The following is a 16,190-nucleotide window of genomic DNA, read 5'->3' on the forward strand; positions in this document are numbered from 1 at the left end:
TGTGTACGGTGAGGAATGGGATTTCAACGCAGCTTGATGTGTCTGAGGAAGCAGTGAGAGAATATGCACCCATCCCACAGTGTGGGGTACGGTGAAGGGTACTTCCCTGCCCACCAGCTCCTGCAGCGATGGAGCACACACAGAGAATCCCAGACTGGTTTGTGTTGGAAGGGACCTTAAAGCTCATCCAGCTCCAAGCAGGGACACCTTCCACTAGAGCAGCTTGCTCCAAGCCCCTGTGTCCAACCTGGCCTTGATGGGGCAGCCACAGCGTCTCAGCACCCTCACAGGGAAGAACTTCCTTATATCCAACCTAAATCTCCCTGTTTCAGTTTGAACCCATCACCTCTCGTCCCGTCCCTGCAGTCCCTGATGCAGAGCCCCTCTCCAGCATGCCTGCAGCCCCATTCAGACGCTGGCAGGCTGAACGCGGTCTCCATTCCCTCCTCCAGGCTGAACAGCCCCATTTCTCATCATAGGGATGATATTATTATCCCACTTTATCCCATATTATCCCATAGGGGCGAACCCCTCACAGCGAACCCCGCCACTTCAACCTCCGACCACCCCCCCCGGGGTACAACGGGCACGGATCCCTAGGACCCGGCGTCGCGACGGGGTGACGCCTCCGTGACGTCATCACGCAGCCCTGCTGAGTCACGACTTCCCGCTCCTCCCTCGCTCTTAACACGGGATTCGAAGGGGGGGGGGAAAAAAGGCGGTGGTTGCCATAGCAACCTCTTTTCCCGCGAGAGGTGGCGAAGCGCCGGAAGTGACGCGACGCGGCGGGCGTCGCGCGGCCCCGCGCCGCGGCCGCTGATTGGCTGGCGGGAGGTCGGCGGCGGCGGCGGTGGCTCCCGTAAGCGGTGCCTCCTTCCCCGTGCGCGCTCCCGCCACCCCCGCGCGCGGCCGCGCCGCCAGCCGCCAAGATGGCGTCGGCCCTGGAGCAGTTCGTCAACAGCGTCCGGCAGCTCTCGGCTCAAGGTGACCGCGGGCGGGCCCCGGTGGCGGCGGGCACACAGCGGGGCTTTGAGCGCGGGGTGGAGGCCCCGGGAGCCTGCTCGGCTGAGGGGGGCGGGCCGCGGCCTTCCCTCTCTCTCCCCTCCACCCTGCTTCCTCACCGCTCTCCCGTGGGGCCTTTACCGGGCTGTGGCCTCGGAGGGGTCCCGGTGGGGTTTGACGGGGTTCGAGGGTCCGACTGGCAATGGTAGCGATGAGGGAGAGGTCCCGGCGGAGTGCGTTGAAGCCGGCACTGAATCTGAGCCTTGAAAAGCGAAGGGGAGGAGCGGACACCGCAGGGGCTTTAACGAGGGTTCTGAATCCCGGTCTGTCACCTCAGTGCTGAGCGCGCAAGCTGCGGCGTGTGGGCTTTAAGATACACTTCACGAGCGGTAGTCCCTGGGGATAAAGTAGGGCATGAACAGAATCATAGAGCTATATAGGAGGAAGGCTGAGACTTCACCTCAGAATTACCATAACCCGAGTGCTTAGAAAATGTTTTAATAACCATAGTTAGAATCCTTTCGTTTCTTTGCCAAACTCCTGCTTTCTCTGTGTTGGGACACAGCGGTCCCTGGTTCTTGAACTTTCTATGTTGATGTTTCCTGGACTGTGTTCTGAGGGTTGCCCCGCATGGGATGTTTGCTCCTTGGAACTGATCACGAGTTGATGCTTTCTGTGTCCCCATGCTATATCTCTGCATGGAGTTCCAACTTTCTCTTACATTGGTTAAATTTGTTAAATATAGAGTGTTTTTACTGGGGAGTATCAGATACAAGAGACAAATTATACCTAAAAGATGTGGGTGCAAAGATGGTTCTTTGTTTAGCTGGAGAACTTTTTACTACAAGGCTTTGTGGATGCAAAAGGGATTCTGGTTGTCTAAATGGAAGTTCTTCCATTAGGGATAAGCCAGATAGTCATCCCCTTGAAGAAGTAAATCCAGGGAGGCTGCTGGAGACTGGGAATGCCCATGAGAGAAGTCTGTGTGCTCACGGTGGTGGTGTTGGTTTCTGGTTCTCACCATTTGGCTGCATGGGAAGTGACATAAATTGGTTAGTTGGATCTGGTGTGGATATATCTGTGTACACCGCAAGTTGTTCAGTGGATGCTGGTGGGCAGAGGGTTGTTCAGGAGGGGTTTTGGCTTTGGTTTTTAGGGGAATGCCAGGTGATAGCTGTGATATGGGAGGATTTCTGTACTAGGGAGCTCACCAGAACTAAGGTTTCCAACCTGTTATCAAACTACAGAGCATTTTACAAGCCCTATCGCTTTCCATGCTTATGGCAGGAATTTGAATTCCAGACGGAGAGAGCGGTTTGGGGGTGAGGGCTCTTGTCCCCTGTTTGGAACTTTTGATCCTTCTATTGCTTCAAATCCAACATTTCGTTGCTAGGGTTTCCCAGGTTTTCCTTTTTCAAAGGAAAAGGCCAAGAGAGTTGAGGATAATGTACCTCTATGAATGGAGGCACTATTCCTCTTTTTATGAAGATTTTTGTAGGGGAGGAGAGAACCTCTGCTTTTTCTCTCTAATCTACAAGGATTGAACGTTGAAACAATCCTCTGCTTCAGCAAAGGATAGTTTTAATTCAAGTAATGGTGGGGGAAGAGTTTGAAAGCAGTTTGTGACAATTGATCTGCTTTCTTTGTAAGGTTTCTGGGCTTACTGTACCTTCCTAATTCAGAGTAGTTGCCTTTCATGCTGTGTTCATGGCTCACAACAAATAGAACACCACTGTAGTTTTAATCACACAAACCAGATTTAAGAACAGATCTTTAAAGCCTTTTCTTGTAGGCACTTAGTTGTAATGTTAATGTCAGCTTCAAAGAAACATGGTTATGAGCAGAGCTGGAAAGTGGTAAATAGGGCACTGGAGAAGCAGCAAGGAAGAAGCTGCGGTATTGGGATTTTTTAGAGAGCGGAGGAAACTGGTTTTGGTCCTGTTTTGTTCTGGTTTTTTCCCTTTACAACACCCAGAAGGTACAAGTGGAGATAAATTTATCCACCAGGCAAAACATTGCATGGCAGTACACTGGTCAGAGTTTGGTAGACTTGGCTTAGGTGGAGTTTGGTGGTGATACAAGACTGTGTAGCGCATCTCTGAGGTGAGCTGATGCTGCTTTTCCTGCTGGGTTTGTATTCTAAGGGCTTCTTTTGCAATCCCAAAGGCCAGAATCTTCACTGTCACATATGGTGGGTACCTCACTGTTGAAAACTAATGCCCATTGTATTAAAGAAAAGTAAATCCTCTGGGTGATGCTGCTTTTTCCTCAGATTATATAGGGCAGGAAGAGTGTCATGAAGTACGGGAATGTGTGAGTGTTCTCTAATTAGAGTCTGACAACATGTTTTGTGTTTCAGGGCAAATGACCCAGCTTTGTGAGCTGATCAATAAGAGTGGAGAACTGCTGGCAAAAAACCTTTCCCATCTGGATACAGTGCTTGGTGCCCTGGATGTGCAGGAGCACTCATTAGGTGTTCTGGCTGTCTTGTAAGTGGTGCTTTCCTTCAGTTAAATATCTTAGTATGTTGCCTGGAGTTTTGATACTGAGTTGTCACCCAGATGTTTTTCTTTCGCATGTTTTCAGTCTGTGTTTGTTAGAATGGTGCTTAGTGATGCACATTTAGTAGTAAAAACACCAACTCAAACCTATGTTTTCCAAAGGAAACCTCTGGAGGTTGTAAATGCCATTACTGTCAAGTGTTAATATTGGGGGTTGTTTTCCTTATGGCTGTATCTATAAGTATTTTTCTATATGTGTGCAGCAAAAAAGGTATAAAACTGACTTTTAAGACTGTAAGTATGAAGCAACACTTTTTTTCCATGGGTTCTTCTGACAGTTCTTGGCTGTTTGTCTCTGGACGGCACTGAAGCTCTTGCTGTTGTCTGTAGTTTAAGATAATATGTGAATTGGTGATGCTGAGGTAAAGATATTTGGCCTTGAAGCTCCAACTATTGTTTCTGGCTGTACCTAACTATAAGAGGAGCATCTACAGGTTTCACTGTTACTTAACAGTTCTTTTTTAAATTAAGGATCAGAATCCTGCTACTCATTCTGCTATCCTTTTGAAACAAAATTACTGGAATACATAGAGATAATGCAGTTCAATATTACAATTCAGCATCTCATAAAAATGTGTTATGGACTTTACAGCAAGCAGGGCATCAGTACTGTGTTAGCAGAATTGTATCATGGAGTACATGGAAACAGTCATTAAAACAGGTAGAGGAAGGAGATAAGTGTTTATAGGAAATAGAATCATGGAATGATTTCGGTTGGAGGAGACCTTAAAGCTCATCCAGTTCCAGCCCCTGCCATGGGCAGGGACACCTTCCACTAGATCAGGTTGCTCCAAGCCCCATCCAGCCTGGCCTTGAACACTGCCAAGAATGGGGCAATAATATGTAAAGTGTATTATTTGAAGAGATGGTATCAGCAGAGTGTACTGATAGCATGGACAGAGGGGTTTTCCCATAGGTTTTTGTGGTATTTCTTGGATGCACAGGGGTTCATTGCCCTGAGGTGAGCATAATCATGGCTCATCCTACAGAAGCAGCAATGTACAAGCCTGTAGGGTGCTAAGGAACCATCAGAGAGTGAAAAGAAAATGCTCCCAACAAGAGATACACATCTAATAATGTAATAGCTGAGATAACCTTGATCACATTCAAGCAGGAGGTGGCGGCAGGAGAGGCAAAAGTGTCCAGAGAGGTTATGTGGCTGAGGATTACAACTCATCATCATTAGCCAGTGTTTCTATTCTGATTGTAACTATTGTGGCAGACAAAATGATCTTTGTTTGCCATAGTTTGTTCTAAATTGCAGTTTGCACTAGATTGAGAATGGGGGTGTGCAGGGAAAGTGTATTTTCAAACGTTGTGCAGCTCATCTGCCATCTGTCATAAACACTTTGGATTTGTTTGCAAGCATCTACATGCATCTACAGAGACTCAGTAATGAAGCTCCAAATGTGAAGTGCTAACCCTTTTGTTTGTTTGCTTGGTTTAGGTTTGTGAAGTTTTCTATGCCCAGCATCCCTGACTTCGAAACGTTATTCTCGCAGGTGCAGCTTTTTATCAGCACTTGTAATGGAGAACACATCAGATATGCAACAGACACTTGTAAGTTAAGCTTACTTTCAGACTTTATATGGTTTTTTGATAGTTTTATTCTGATTTTTCACTGTGTTGTTTTTCTTTGTGGTTTTTTTTTTTTTACTGTATTTAGTTGCTGGCCTGTGCCACCAGTTAACAAATGCCCTTGTGGAGAGAAAACAGGTGAGCAATTATCATCTAGTACATATAAGCTACCTACATATCCAAGCTCTTAAAAGGGACATGCCTTGGGCAACATGGTCTAGTGTGAGATATCCCTGCCCTTGGCAGGGGGCTTGGAACTAGATGATCTTGAGGTCATTTCAATCCCTAACTGTTCTATGATCACAGTCTCTCACTTGCTTCATAAAGATTTGCCACGAACTTCATGTTATGCATTTTTGTGCAGCTCCTTATTTTTTAAGTTTACTCAGAGGAAATGAACCTAAACCAAGATTTTCCAGCTTCCTTTAAGGAGAACGTAGGAAAGATGAATTTTTAGGGGGAGAGTCACCTAAAATCGTGCTCTCTCAGACAAAGTATGGAATCTGTGGTACCCAGAATGTTCTTCAGACAGTGTGTGCATGAGTAGGAGAGAGCTGCAACAATTATTAGCACCGGTGAGTCAGTGATACTGGTTTCAGTGTTATTCTCACCAGTGTTATATAATGTTCTTAATGAAATACCTCAAAATGTAAAGGAAACTTGATTAAGAAATAGTTGACCAATGTTTCTGTTGCTAAGATACTGATTTTTTCAGGCTACTTCAGTGAAATCTAGCCTGAAGTAGAAGCAGAGATCAAGTCTTGTCTAAGTGGAGCAAAGCAAGAGCCTTGCCTTTATTACTTGGTGAGAGTCGTATCATGGAGTCAAGAAAGGCTTTTGTATCAATACAAATTCCTATGTTCCTGATGAGGTTGGCTTTATGGAGCAGAATTGATGACTTCATTTAGCTTAGCAGGAGAAGTTGTATAGCCCAGGTTAATTATACTGTCTGAGAGACTGCAGTATCCTATGCAAAGGGAACCTCAAGTTAACTATTACTGAATGGAACCTGTCAATTAGTGTTATTTTTCATTTATAAGTGTCAACATAAGATCCAATGTGCTGCCATCTATGAGAAATTGTCTGAAAGAGATGTAATTTCTGACAGCCCCTGCGAGGAATTAGCATTCTCAGACAAGCCATAGACAAGATGCAGATGAACACAAACCAGCTGACCTCAATACACGCAGATCTCTGCCAGGTAAGGGGAGCTATATAAGGGCTTTTGGTGAGAGTAAAAGCATATTTTATAAGTAGAACCCCTTGAGGAGATGCATGTTCACGTATTGCAATGTAAAAATGCCTTTTAAATGGTCTCCAGTCATAAATGATACACTGAAATAAAATGCCCTTCTGTGCATTTTAAATGTGCAGTGCACGTCCCCAGATCTTTGGTTTTGTTGATGACTCTTGGAAGTCCTTTGCCATTTCTTCTCTCTGGGCTGAAAGTCACACACAGGCAGTGTTAAGTGTAATACCCAGATACTGTTTGCTCAGATTTGACAAAAAGCCAGTTTGTCTCAGTGTCTTTGGCCTGAATTTGCTCTTCTGTCTCATTTCTTGGCTCCTGGGATTTAGGGTTGGACAGGAATGTTTAGTGCAATATTTAGTGCAGGCAATCTGGAAGGCCTGGATTTTCAAACAGCTTTGTCTCAGTCTAATTTCTTTAGGATTCAGATAATTTATAACAGCTCACAATCTGTGTTAAAGAATAATCTGTGTTACAGCACTACCACATACCCTGTTTTGTCACTCTTGGAGGAGTGAGATTTATTGACTAGTACCAGATGAATTTAGTTTCAGCTTCTTCCTCCTGGAAATTTGAACGGAAATGGCTAATTTATGACAACCTGATTTATTTTCTTGTAGCTCTGTTTGTTAGCAAAATGCTTTAAACCTGCCCTCCCGTATCTAGATGTGGACATGATGGATATTTGTAAAGAGAATGGGGCATATGATGCGAAGCACTTTTTATGTTACTACTACTATGGTGGGATGATATACACTGGGCTAAAGAACTTTGAAAGAGCACTCTACTTTTATGAACAGGTAACTTGAAATCAAATGGTAAGTCTCAAGTGTGATCAGTCAAAAGGCAATAGTAGTGTATTGTAGCACTACTACAGTAGCATGTGTAGCAGTGCTGAGATAACATATCATCTTTGAATTGCCACCAAGGAGAGCAGGAAAAGCTGCGAACCTAACATAAGGCACAAGCAGCCTCCAATAATTTTCATTCTTAACCTTAAAGATATGATTCTACTAACAGATCTGTACTGCTGCTCATCATTCACATGGGGTTTGGTTTAGTGTGTGTTCATCATAGTAATACGTACAACCTGAGTTGGGTTCGTGTTCACTACTAGCTCTTTTATGACAGGTACAGCCTGAACGGTGGTACTCGGCATGTAGTGAAGTAACAAGCAAGCTGTCCTTAGAGGTGTTTTTCCTTTAAGAAGGCCTCTTCCAGCCAAGTAACTATTGCACCATAAAACTATGCATCTCAAAGGTTGATGTTAAATTTATCTCACTATAAATATTTTTCAGATGCTTGTTTATTGCTGCTGGCATAGCAACGGCTCCCAGGCTGACACGCGCAATTGTGTGTTCTTAAAGCAAAACTAATGCAGTGGTTTTGCTAAGACCTTTGCTAATTTTATGAGGGGAGTTACAAGTCAAGGTTATCACAATATTGCTTTCATTTTCTCTGTGAAAGAAGAAAAAATCTCGAAATTGGGAAAACTTCGTGTATGTATGAGAGAAAAATGCTGTCAAATATGTGGCAGTTTCTGTATGCAAGTGTCAGTCCTTGAGTAGCTAAGCAGCATCGTAGTAAACTGAAATCCCTTTTCCTGATTCTGCAGGCCTCTTTCAGCATAATTAAGTAGGAGATCTGATGGTGTAATAGCTTTATAAAACCTCTTCAGGGATCTGTGTGAATCCAGGTTCTAAAGTGTATAATCGCTCCTGGAAACAAGTAGCTGCAGGTACAACTTTTGATATAGACCAAGGAAAGACATTTAGATTTGATCTTAACAGGGTTATTTGAAGGTAGGCACCACTGTAACATGATGCATTTTGAGCAGCTTGCATAGAATTTAATATATTTTGGATGATTAGTTTTGACAGAAGCTAGTTTTAAGCTTTAATGCTCAAAGGTGAAGTTCATGTCATTGTATCCCTTCCACATGCAGCTTGAAACTGAAATTTTTCTTAATGCAATAGCTACCAGGACCTGTCAGTAAGTATATTAAATTCCTATTCCATTTCTTTCTTTCTTGCTTAGGCAATAACTACGCCAGCCATGGCAGTCAGTCATATTATGTTGGAATCATATAAAAAGTATATTCTAGTTTCTTTGATACTACTTGGCAAAGTTCAGCAGCTACCAAAATACACTTCGCAGATAGTTGGTAGATTCATTAAGGTAAGTGTTTGTGAATACAGTTAAATAATAGAGCAATAAAGCTGAGTTTATTTTTCCTACCCTCATTTGATGGTACTGTTTAACATTGCAGATCATGGGAATAATGTGTCAGAGGACAACCTCCTGCTGCCTTTCTAGTGTACAATAGCTAAAGAGTGTCTATTACAAACAAACTTTATTATTCATATTGGGGATGCAGGTTTTTAAACATAAATTTAGAGGAACTTTAGGGTTGAATAGTACTTAGCAATATTCTCCTCACTGATACTGTACATCCCTCGATAGTGTTTTATGTTAGAACTCAAACAAAACTCGGCTTTCATTTGGCTTTCAGTGTCCAGTGTCCTTGTAAGAACATTCAGCCTGTAACTTCATCTAGTTGAAGTATGAAATGCTAAATGGATTATTCCAAAACCCCAGCTTTATAAAGAATAAAAGCTTCTGAAAAAGCTGCAAGTTTGGAGTCTGTAAGCATTGAGATTAGGAGGTGTAGGGCGGAAGAGAAAACTGTTAGTGAGAGAGTTCTGATCCTCAATAAATAGCACACTTTTAGTTAGTTCTTATTTGACACTGAGTTTATTAATTTGTGACCAAAATTGTAAAGAGTTCCCAAAATCTTCTTGTAACTCCAGATATTAATAAGCAAACTCAAACAGTTGCTACTTTAAAGTGAACAAGTCTTCACCCTCTGATTCTCTGTTGGCCCTGCTGTGATGTATTGTGGTCAAGGATGACAGTGTCTTGTAATCGATAGGCTGTGACTACATACCTTGAATTCAGTTCACTTCATACACTGTTCAGCTCATGGCATTTTCCTTGCACTTCCAGAGCTAGAACTGTCATACAGAGGTCCTTGAATGAAGTTTATTAAATCTTACATTGTAGTAATACAGATTTAGCATATGAGGATCTTATGCTGCTCTAATGCCATGTACTGGCATCGTCTATTTGTTACGAGAGATGCTTGAACTACTTAAAATCTGCTTTCATGCCTGCGTGGCTTCTAATGTTGAAGTAGTGAATAGAGGCTTGTTGAACACTATGTTCTTTATAGAGGATTCTCATTTTTCTAATTGCAGCCCCTTAGCAATGCTTACCATGAACTAGCACAAGTTTATTCAACCAATAAACCCTCGGAGCTTCGAAACCTGGTGAACAAACACAGTGAAACATTCACAAGGGATAACAATATGGGGCTGGTTAAGCAATGCTTGTCATCTCTCTACAAAAAGAATATTCAGAGACTAACCAAGGTAAGATGAAGGAGGTGGTTTTGCTGAGGAATTGTGATTAGTTTTTCTCCCAGAGTATCTCTGGAATGTATTCAAATCAGACCAAAATGATGCTGCAGTAATGTCACGGAGAAATGAGTAAAGCTGGGATTTGTGTCTCTGAAACAAATGAGGCTAAAATGCTCTATATAGAAAACCACTTCAAGTGGCTACTTATGCTTTATTTAAAAGGTGGTTAAATGTGTCAGTCTATCAAAGGGGTTTGCCCATGAGATTTTCATACATGTTCAAAGAAGTTGTGAGCGCAGTGACCCAGTGACCTTCATCTGTGTTCAGAAGAGAAAACTGAACTTTACAGGCTGCTTGATTAGAGAAGAGGGAGTGAATAGGGCAGATTTTGGAAGTATCTGAAGTAATGGGAAAACCAGAAGCAGTGGAGCAATGTGCTCCTTCATCTGAGAGGTCAGATTAATCCTTAAAGATGATCAGGGGAAGGCTGTTTTATGGCAAGTGCAAATGATGTTTGCTGCAACAGAACTAACCTCAGAAGGAATACAATACATGCATCTCTTGAAGGAGATTCAAGGGATGGACAGCCACCTTATTTATGTAAAATGGTGAGGGAAGAGGTTGGGCATGGTCAGGACTATGCTTGGGGTAAAAAGGAATAGCAGAAATGGAGTAATGACTGTTAGTTTGGTCTGTGTATGTGAACAGTGTAAGAGATTCATGTCTTCAGAGGAAGAACTGAATTCTCTCTCATGAGGCTTTTATAAGTAATAACTGTGTCCCACTTGTTTCTTCCCATTGGGCTTCACAAATTAGATTAGAAAAGTTCTTCAGATCTAGCTTTTGATACTTTCTGCATTTCAGACGTTTTTAACATTGTCATTACAAGACATGGCAAGTCGAGTGCAGTTGTCGGGGCCCCAAGAAGCAGAAAAATACGTCCTCCACATGGTGAGACTTGGGACTTGTCTGAATTATCCTCACTTAAAAACTTGTTCCAGTGTATTTAAGTGTCTGGGTTGGTGGTGGGTGTTCTGAGTGGCTGAAGAATGGTTCCCTTTCAGGGTGAAGGAAACACTGTCAGTCTGCTGTGATGTTTAGACTGTTCTCAAAAAGTTGTAACAGGATTCTCCACTATGCAGCATTTGTCTTTGAGAAGCTGTTAGGAAATAAGAAGCAAACAAGATGATTCCACCAGGAATCTGTGTGCTGTGGTCAAAATTCTCTTCTTGGTGATGCCTTATGTTAAACCTTTTCTCATTTCAGATAGAAGATGGTGAAATCTTTGCAAGTATTAATCAGAAAGATGGTATGGTCTGTTTCCATGATAATCCTGAAAAATATAACAATCCAGCTATGCTCCATAACATTGACCAGGAGGTAAATCTTTAAGATCTTAACTGCTTTTGGAATTGCTACCAGAGTACCTCAGCCTGTAATCAGAGAGCTGCTGGGAGAAGCCAGTGTAGGTGACTTACATGAAGAGATTGAGGACTATGAATCATTATTAGACTATTTCACAGTACTGGTATTTAAAGGGGGTTTAGATTGATAGTCAGTTACTGTCAACATGTTCGCTATTGTATCATCTGTACAGCTTGGGATGTTTCAGCAGATTGACTGCTTGATGTTGATGTGAAGTTACTTTAACTGAATGGATTGGAAAGATTGGGTTTAGAGTTTTAGCCTTCAAGGATCACTTCCACTGGCTGTCAGTAACCTGCCTGTAAGCTGAGGTGGTTGACCCTCATGGGGCTGTCTGTCAGCGGCCTTGGAAAGGATTGTTAGGAAGACATGAATCAAAATAAGGGAATAAGAAATAATGTGACACTTCTGAGAGATGAGGGATAAGAACATTTTGACATGGAAAAAGTTATTGGTTCTACACAGCACAACCCTGAAGTATCTTGAGCAAGCTGGACCAAGTAATTAACTTTATGTATTTTTAAGATGCTGAAATGTATAGAGCTTGATGAACGACTGAAAGCCATGGATCAAGAGATCACTGTGAACCCTCAGTTTGTGCAGAAGGTAAGTGATTTAATGTCTTGTAAGATTCAGAGCAGTATGTGTTGCACTGAATGTCAGTATATATAGTGTTAATAAGAACATATTAATACGTGCATAAACATCATGCTTTAAAACACAAAGGAAGCGCATGTTATCTGATACGCACTTTATTTTCCTACCTGCTAACTTCAAAGACCTGTCTGTCTCAAAGGTAAACCTCAGACCTGTTTGTGAAACGAACTAACTCTCTCCTTTTCAGAGTATGGGCTCTCAAGAGGATGACTCAGGGACCAAACCATCCAGTTATTCTTGAAATTAATGTTGCTCACCACTCCGCTTTCAAGTAAAAGCTTATGAAAGAGTCACGCCTGGAACAGGGCATTGAGGAGTTCCACGAAGAGAGCAGAGAGAACTGAGCTTTGCTTTTCACCTGGACATTAAGAACATAAAAGAACACCCTCTCAGTACTGTATAATATCAGAAATATTCTCTGCAAAGAAAAAGGAAATCTCAAAAAGAAACGTAAAAGTCTGTTGTGGATTTATTTATCTTCAGATTAACATCGTTAATGCATTAAATAATCTACCTTTTGTTTTAAAGGGTTTGAATGTTGCTGTGTTTCTGTAGCAGTCCTTTACTTCCCTTCTGCAAAAGAAAAGTGTTATTCAGGGAAGAATACAAACTAGTGTTGGTTCACATCCAAGATAATTCCTCGTTCTTTACTCTGTATTTAAAGTTGGCTCAAAGTGCAGATGTGTATGTATGGTGGGGGGAGAGGGCTGGAGTTTCACTCTCTACATGATGATTTGCCTATGCCCGGTGTAGCTGGCTGCTGTCTATTAAAGGATGAACTAAGACCTGTGTTCTTCCCAAAAGGATGAGCATATTAATGAGTCCTTGTGAGGTGGATGTGCTGAAAAACCCAAATCACTGCAGGGAATCTCTACATGACAGCTATTGATGGTGTTAAGTTTCTGGTACAGAATGTCTCTTAATATTTCCTCTTGGGTCTGACTTATTAGACCTAAACAAAAAGGATATTTGGAAGAGCTCAGTGTTCTGGAGGATTCCAGATAGGATGTTGTTTATGCTGAAAGACATTTAAATCTTTGTTTCTATCCAATTGGCATGAAAGCATTCAACAGGCTGGAAATCAGTTCAAGTGAAGGTGATGCTGTAGATCTTTGTTTCCAAAGAAAAGAATTCTCCGTGGAACATAAACAGAGTTATTCTTTAGAGCTCTCAAAAGTCAGGATTTTATTTGGAAATAACATGCTTGAATCCTACCTGGGTTTTAATTCACTGTTTTAAACACAAAAATCTGTTGTTGGATGCTTCACCACTTAAATCAATGGGCTCTTTTTCTGTAGTTCTCATGTATCTGACAATTCTCGCTGTTCAAACACCTTTGACACACTTCATGTAGGTGCAAATCTCCTACTAACAGGCATAAATAAACCTGTCATCAAGTCAGAACATGAGAAGCTCAGCACCCAGTGCTTCCTACTGAAACGCCTGCCTAAGAGCTGCTTGCTGCTGTTAACCTGCCAGCTTTGTTTCAGGTGCTGAAGCAGAAGCTGAGCTTTTGTGGCTGTTGCCATGTGAAGCTTGTATGTACTGAGGTCACTCGTGGTTGAAAATAGCCCATTTGTACTTCCAGCGCTGATACAGACCCACTGGGATTTGCACTTGGAATTGGTGTCTTAATTCCAGCATAGCCTCTGTGATAGCGGGTGCTTTCTAGTAGAAGGAATATGTCCCCAGGTGCTTGTCTGGGTGGTGAAAGATGTCTTTAAAAGTCTAAAATCGCAGTTTAGTATCAAACACAGCATAATCCCTAGTGTTAGCAGTTCACCACTGAGTACTGGTGCTTCCTATCATAGACACTTCCATATTTAAAGGCAACTTTTCCACCTTAGGTTTTTGCATCACTTGCCTTACTGGTCTTGCAGCTATAGATATTTATCATTTTTGAAGGTGTGTTCTTCCTGGTTAATCCTGCAGTTACTTCAGTGCTGAACATACTCCTCTAGTACCATGGAAGTGTTAAATTAGTAATCACTAATGCTGCAGGCTGAAGCGCAGAGCTGCATTGTCAAAGTGTTCACAACTGAGTGGCAGCCATCGAAAGGGCTGCAAATTACTAACCCCAAACTACTACCTATAAAAGAATGTGGATTGCTTGTCTTTCATTGCCAAGGGTTCAGAATGTGACAACCAGAAATGTGCAGGTTGCAGTGGCTGGACTTTTACACCGCCAGTTGTTACTTGTGAGTTTGGACTTAAAATCTCAAGAGCTGCAGGATGGCTTTGGAGCCATGGAATTAGAAGCAAGCTGATAGGTGCAGTTGGCAAATAGCAGCTACATTTTCCTCCTCTTTTTATTCTTGCCTAAAGTAACGAAAATAAATCCATGCTCACATCAAAAGGATGGTAGAAATAGCAATGTAATGGATGAAATTATATATTACCCTATATTTCTTAACCTGATTTTTTTAAGGTTCCTTTTCTGCTGTGGATAGTTGTGCTGTTGAATATTCAAAGTCAGGCCCCACCTGTAGAATCCATAGATAAAGCATTCACCAAAGTGCTTCAGGGAAGGGCTTTTAAGTTTGATAAACAGAGTCTGGCATCTGCACGGCTGGAGATACTATTGAAATTAAGTCAGATTTCTAATGAAGTAGCTCATTCAAGTCTTGGAACTGACTGCATGGGCTGTGGGCAGCTGAGCCGCTTTAAGAACGCTTGAGCTTTCTGGTTTTAATTTGTATTTATTGCAGGGAAGGGCTTTTCATCAAGTGCAAGAACACTCTGTGCTGTGCTCCTCTGAGCTGAGGCTCTCTGAGGTCCTGTCTCTGGCACTTCCCATCGTGCGTGGCCACAAGATGTGTTCATGAGATACTGAGTGCATGCTTTGATCTCTGACTCCTTTTCATGTAATCAGCAAAGAGAAAATGCAGTTGTGAGGGTAGCACTGGATGTGCAGCTACACTTCTTAGCCACAGGAGGGGTGTCTGATCCAGTTCCTATTAGTAGGTATTAAGATGTATTAAAGAAGTGATGTTAGAAGCTCTTCGTGTGCAGCCACCCCTCCTGGTTTTGTGCTGCAGAGGAGCCTTGGTTGGTGACCTCTGCTAACACACCCATGCTTTTGCCTAACTCCAGCTGCCTTCTTCTGCCAGGTTGGACAGAGCCTTGGGTGCCATGGTTTAGTGTGAGGTGTCCCTGCCCACGGCAGCGGGGTTGGAACTGGATGATCTTAAGGTCCTTTCCAACCCAAACCATTCTGTGATTCTATGATTCTATTCTATAACTCTTCTCCAGAACAACCACCATGTGTTGTCATAGGTGCTCTGTATAACCTAGGAGATGTTTTCCACCCCGGCTGAAGAGGTTAGTCCTGAGCAGTTGTTTAAATGTACCATTGGCAAATAAAGCTAACAAACGAGTCGTTCTTAGTTTGTCTTAAATGAGACAGTAGCTCTTTCATATTGGGCTTTGCCTTGGGGTTTTTTGGGGGGGTCTTTTGTTCCTGTTGCTTCTCAGGATGTGTGATTTTGGCTGACTGGCTGCTAGTGTGGCAGTGTCCTCTCTCAGGGCTGGTTCAAACCCCTTGTCCAAGCTCTATGGAATTACCTTGAGTAGAAACTAGTTCTTCTTGTGCAGACAGTGTGTTTCCTTGGGAAGTGATGCTACAAGTGTCCAGGATGGGCTCCAGGATTACATGCCGGATCAAACACTTGATATCTTTGTGTGCCAGTAATCCTCCGTCTTGAGTATTGTTTTCTCCAGAGGCAGAATTTAGTCCATACATGATGGATCCAGAGGCAAATGTTGTAGTGGTATTGGTGATAGCTGCTCTTTCTTGGGATTTAAATGCATTTCACTCAGTGGAATGATCTATCCTGTTGCCTTGTGGAAAACTTACTGCTTCTGTTCAGAATTGGGGGTTTAAACGGGGTCAACTCGGTAAAGCAAATAGTGGGGGGCTCCAGTACTTCGTTACTTTGAAGCCTGAAAGGATTAATAGTTCACATGGAATTTGGTTTATCTTTCTATCAGTTTTCTAGTGATAGCGATAAAACCTGATACACTGAAGAGCAACTGGGGTAGTTTAATAGAGAATTGGCATAGAAGAGCTTCCAACAAGCATGTTTAACTGTGTCTGCTCCCTTCTTCCACATTCTACCCTTCCCTAACACTAGAATGTTAACAGTTTAATGAATTAATACCCATAGCGTGCTTTACCGGAGACGCCAAAACCCACCCGTCACTGCGTCCTTCAATCACCTGAGCGCGGCCCCTGCCGCTCACGGCGCCTGCGCGACCCCGCCCTTGAGCCGCCATGCGGCCCGCACCATCTGGTCCGGG

At 42.7% G+C, this 16,190-nt stretch overlaps 1 protein-coding gene across 6 annotated transcripts; it reads left to right on the forward strand.

The window, feature by feature from the left end:
• The first annotated feature begins 801 nt into the window (after positions 1-801).
• Positions 802-12,657, forward strand: COPS3 (COP9 signalosome subunit 3). 6 transcript variants are annotated; one of them, XM_080617410.1, is made up of 12 exons: positions 805-984; positions 3,362-3,491; positions 5,011-5,123; positions 5,230-5,279; positions 6,250-6,342; positions 7,011-7,190; positions 8,428-8,568; positions 9,648-9,821; positions 10,674-10,760; positions 11,076-11,189; positions 11,760-11,840; positions 12,079-12,654. In XM_080617410.1, the coding sequence occupies exons 1-12, from the start codon at positions 930-932 to the stop codon at positions 12,130-12,132; spliced, it is 1,272 nt and encodes a 423-aa protein (XP_080473536.1). In that variant the 5' UTR covers positions 805-929; the 3' UTR covers positions 12,133-12,654. The 6 variants fall into 6 exon arrangements, with proteins under 6 accessions (XP_080473539.1, XP_080473538.1, XP_080473536.1 ...); XM_080617411.1 differs by lacking the exon at positions 805-984 and adding an exon at positions 1,062-1,391; XM_080617413.1 differs by lacking the exon at positions 9,648-9,821 and having other exon boundaries at positions 802-984; positions 12,079-12,657.
• The last annotated feature ends 3,533 nt before the right edge of the window (positions 12,658-16,190 follow it).

This window comes from Psittacula echo, assembly GCF_963264785.1.
Source record: "Psittacula echo genome assembly, chromosome: 5".
NCBI classification, from domain to species: domain Eukaryota; kingdom Metazoa; phylum Chordata; class Aves; order Psittaciformes; family Psittacidae; genus Psittacula; species Psittacula echo.

Excerpts from the sequence above, each read along its gene's own strand:
- COPS3 (XM_080617410.1), top strand. The coding sequence starts at position 930 with ATGGCGTCGGCCCTGGAGCAGTTCGTCAACAGCGTCCGGCAGCTCTCG. Across the intron at positions 985-3,361 it reads CCGGCAGCTCTCGGCTCAAG|GGCAAATGACCCAGCTTTGT; the intron begins GTGACCGCGGGC and ends TTTGTGTTTCAG. Across the intron at positions 8,569-9,647 it reads TAGTTGGTAGATTCATTAAG|CCCCTTAGCAATGCTTACCA; the intron begins GTAAGTGTTTGT and ends TTCTAATTGCAG.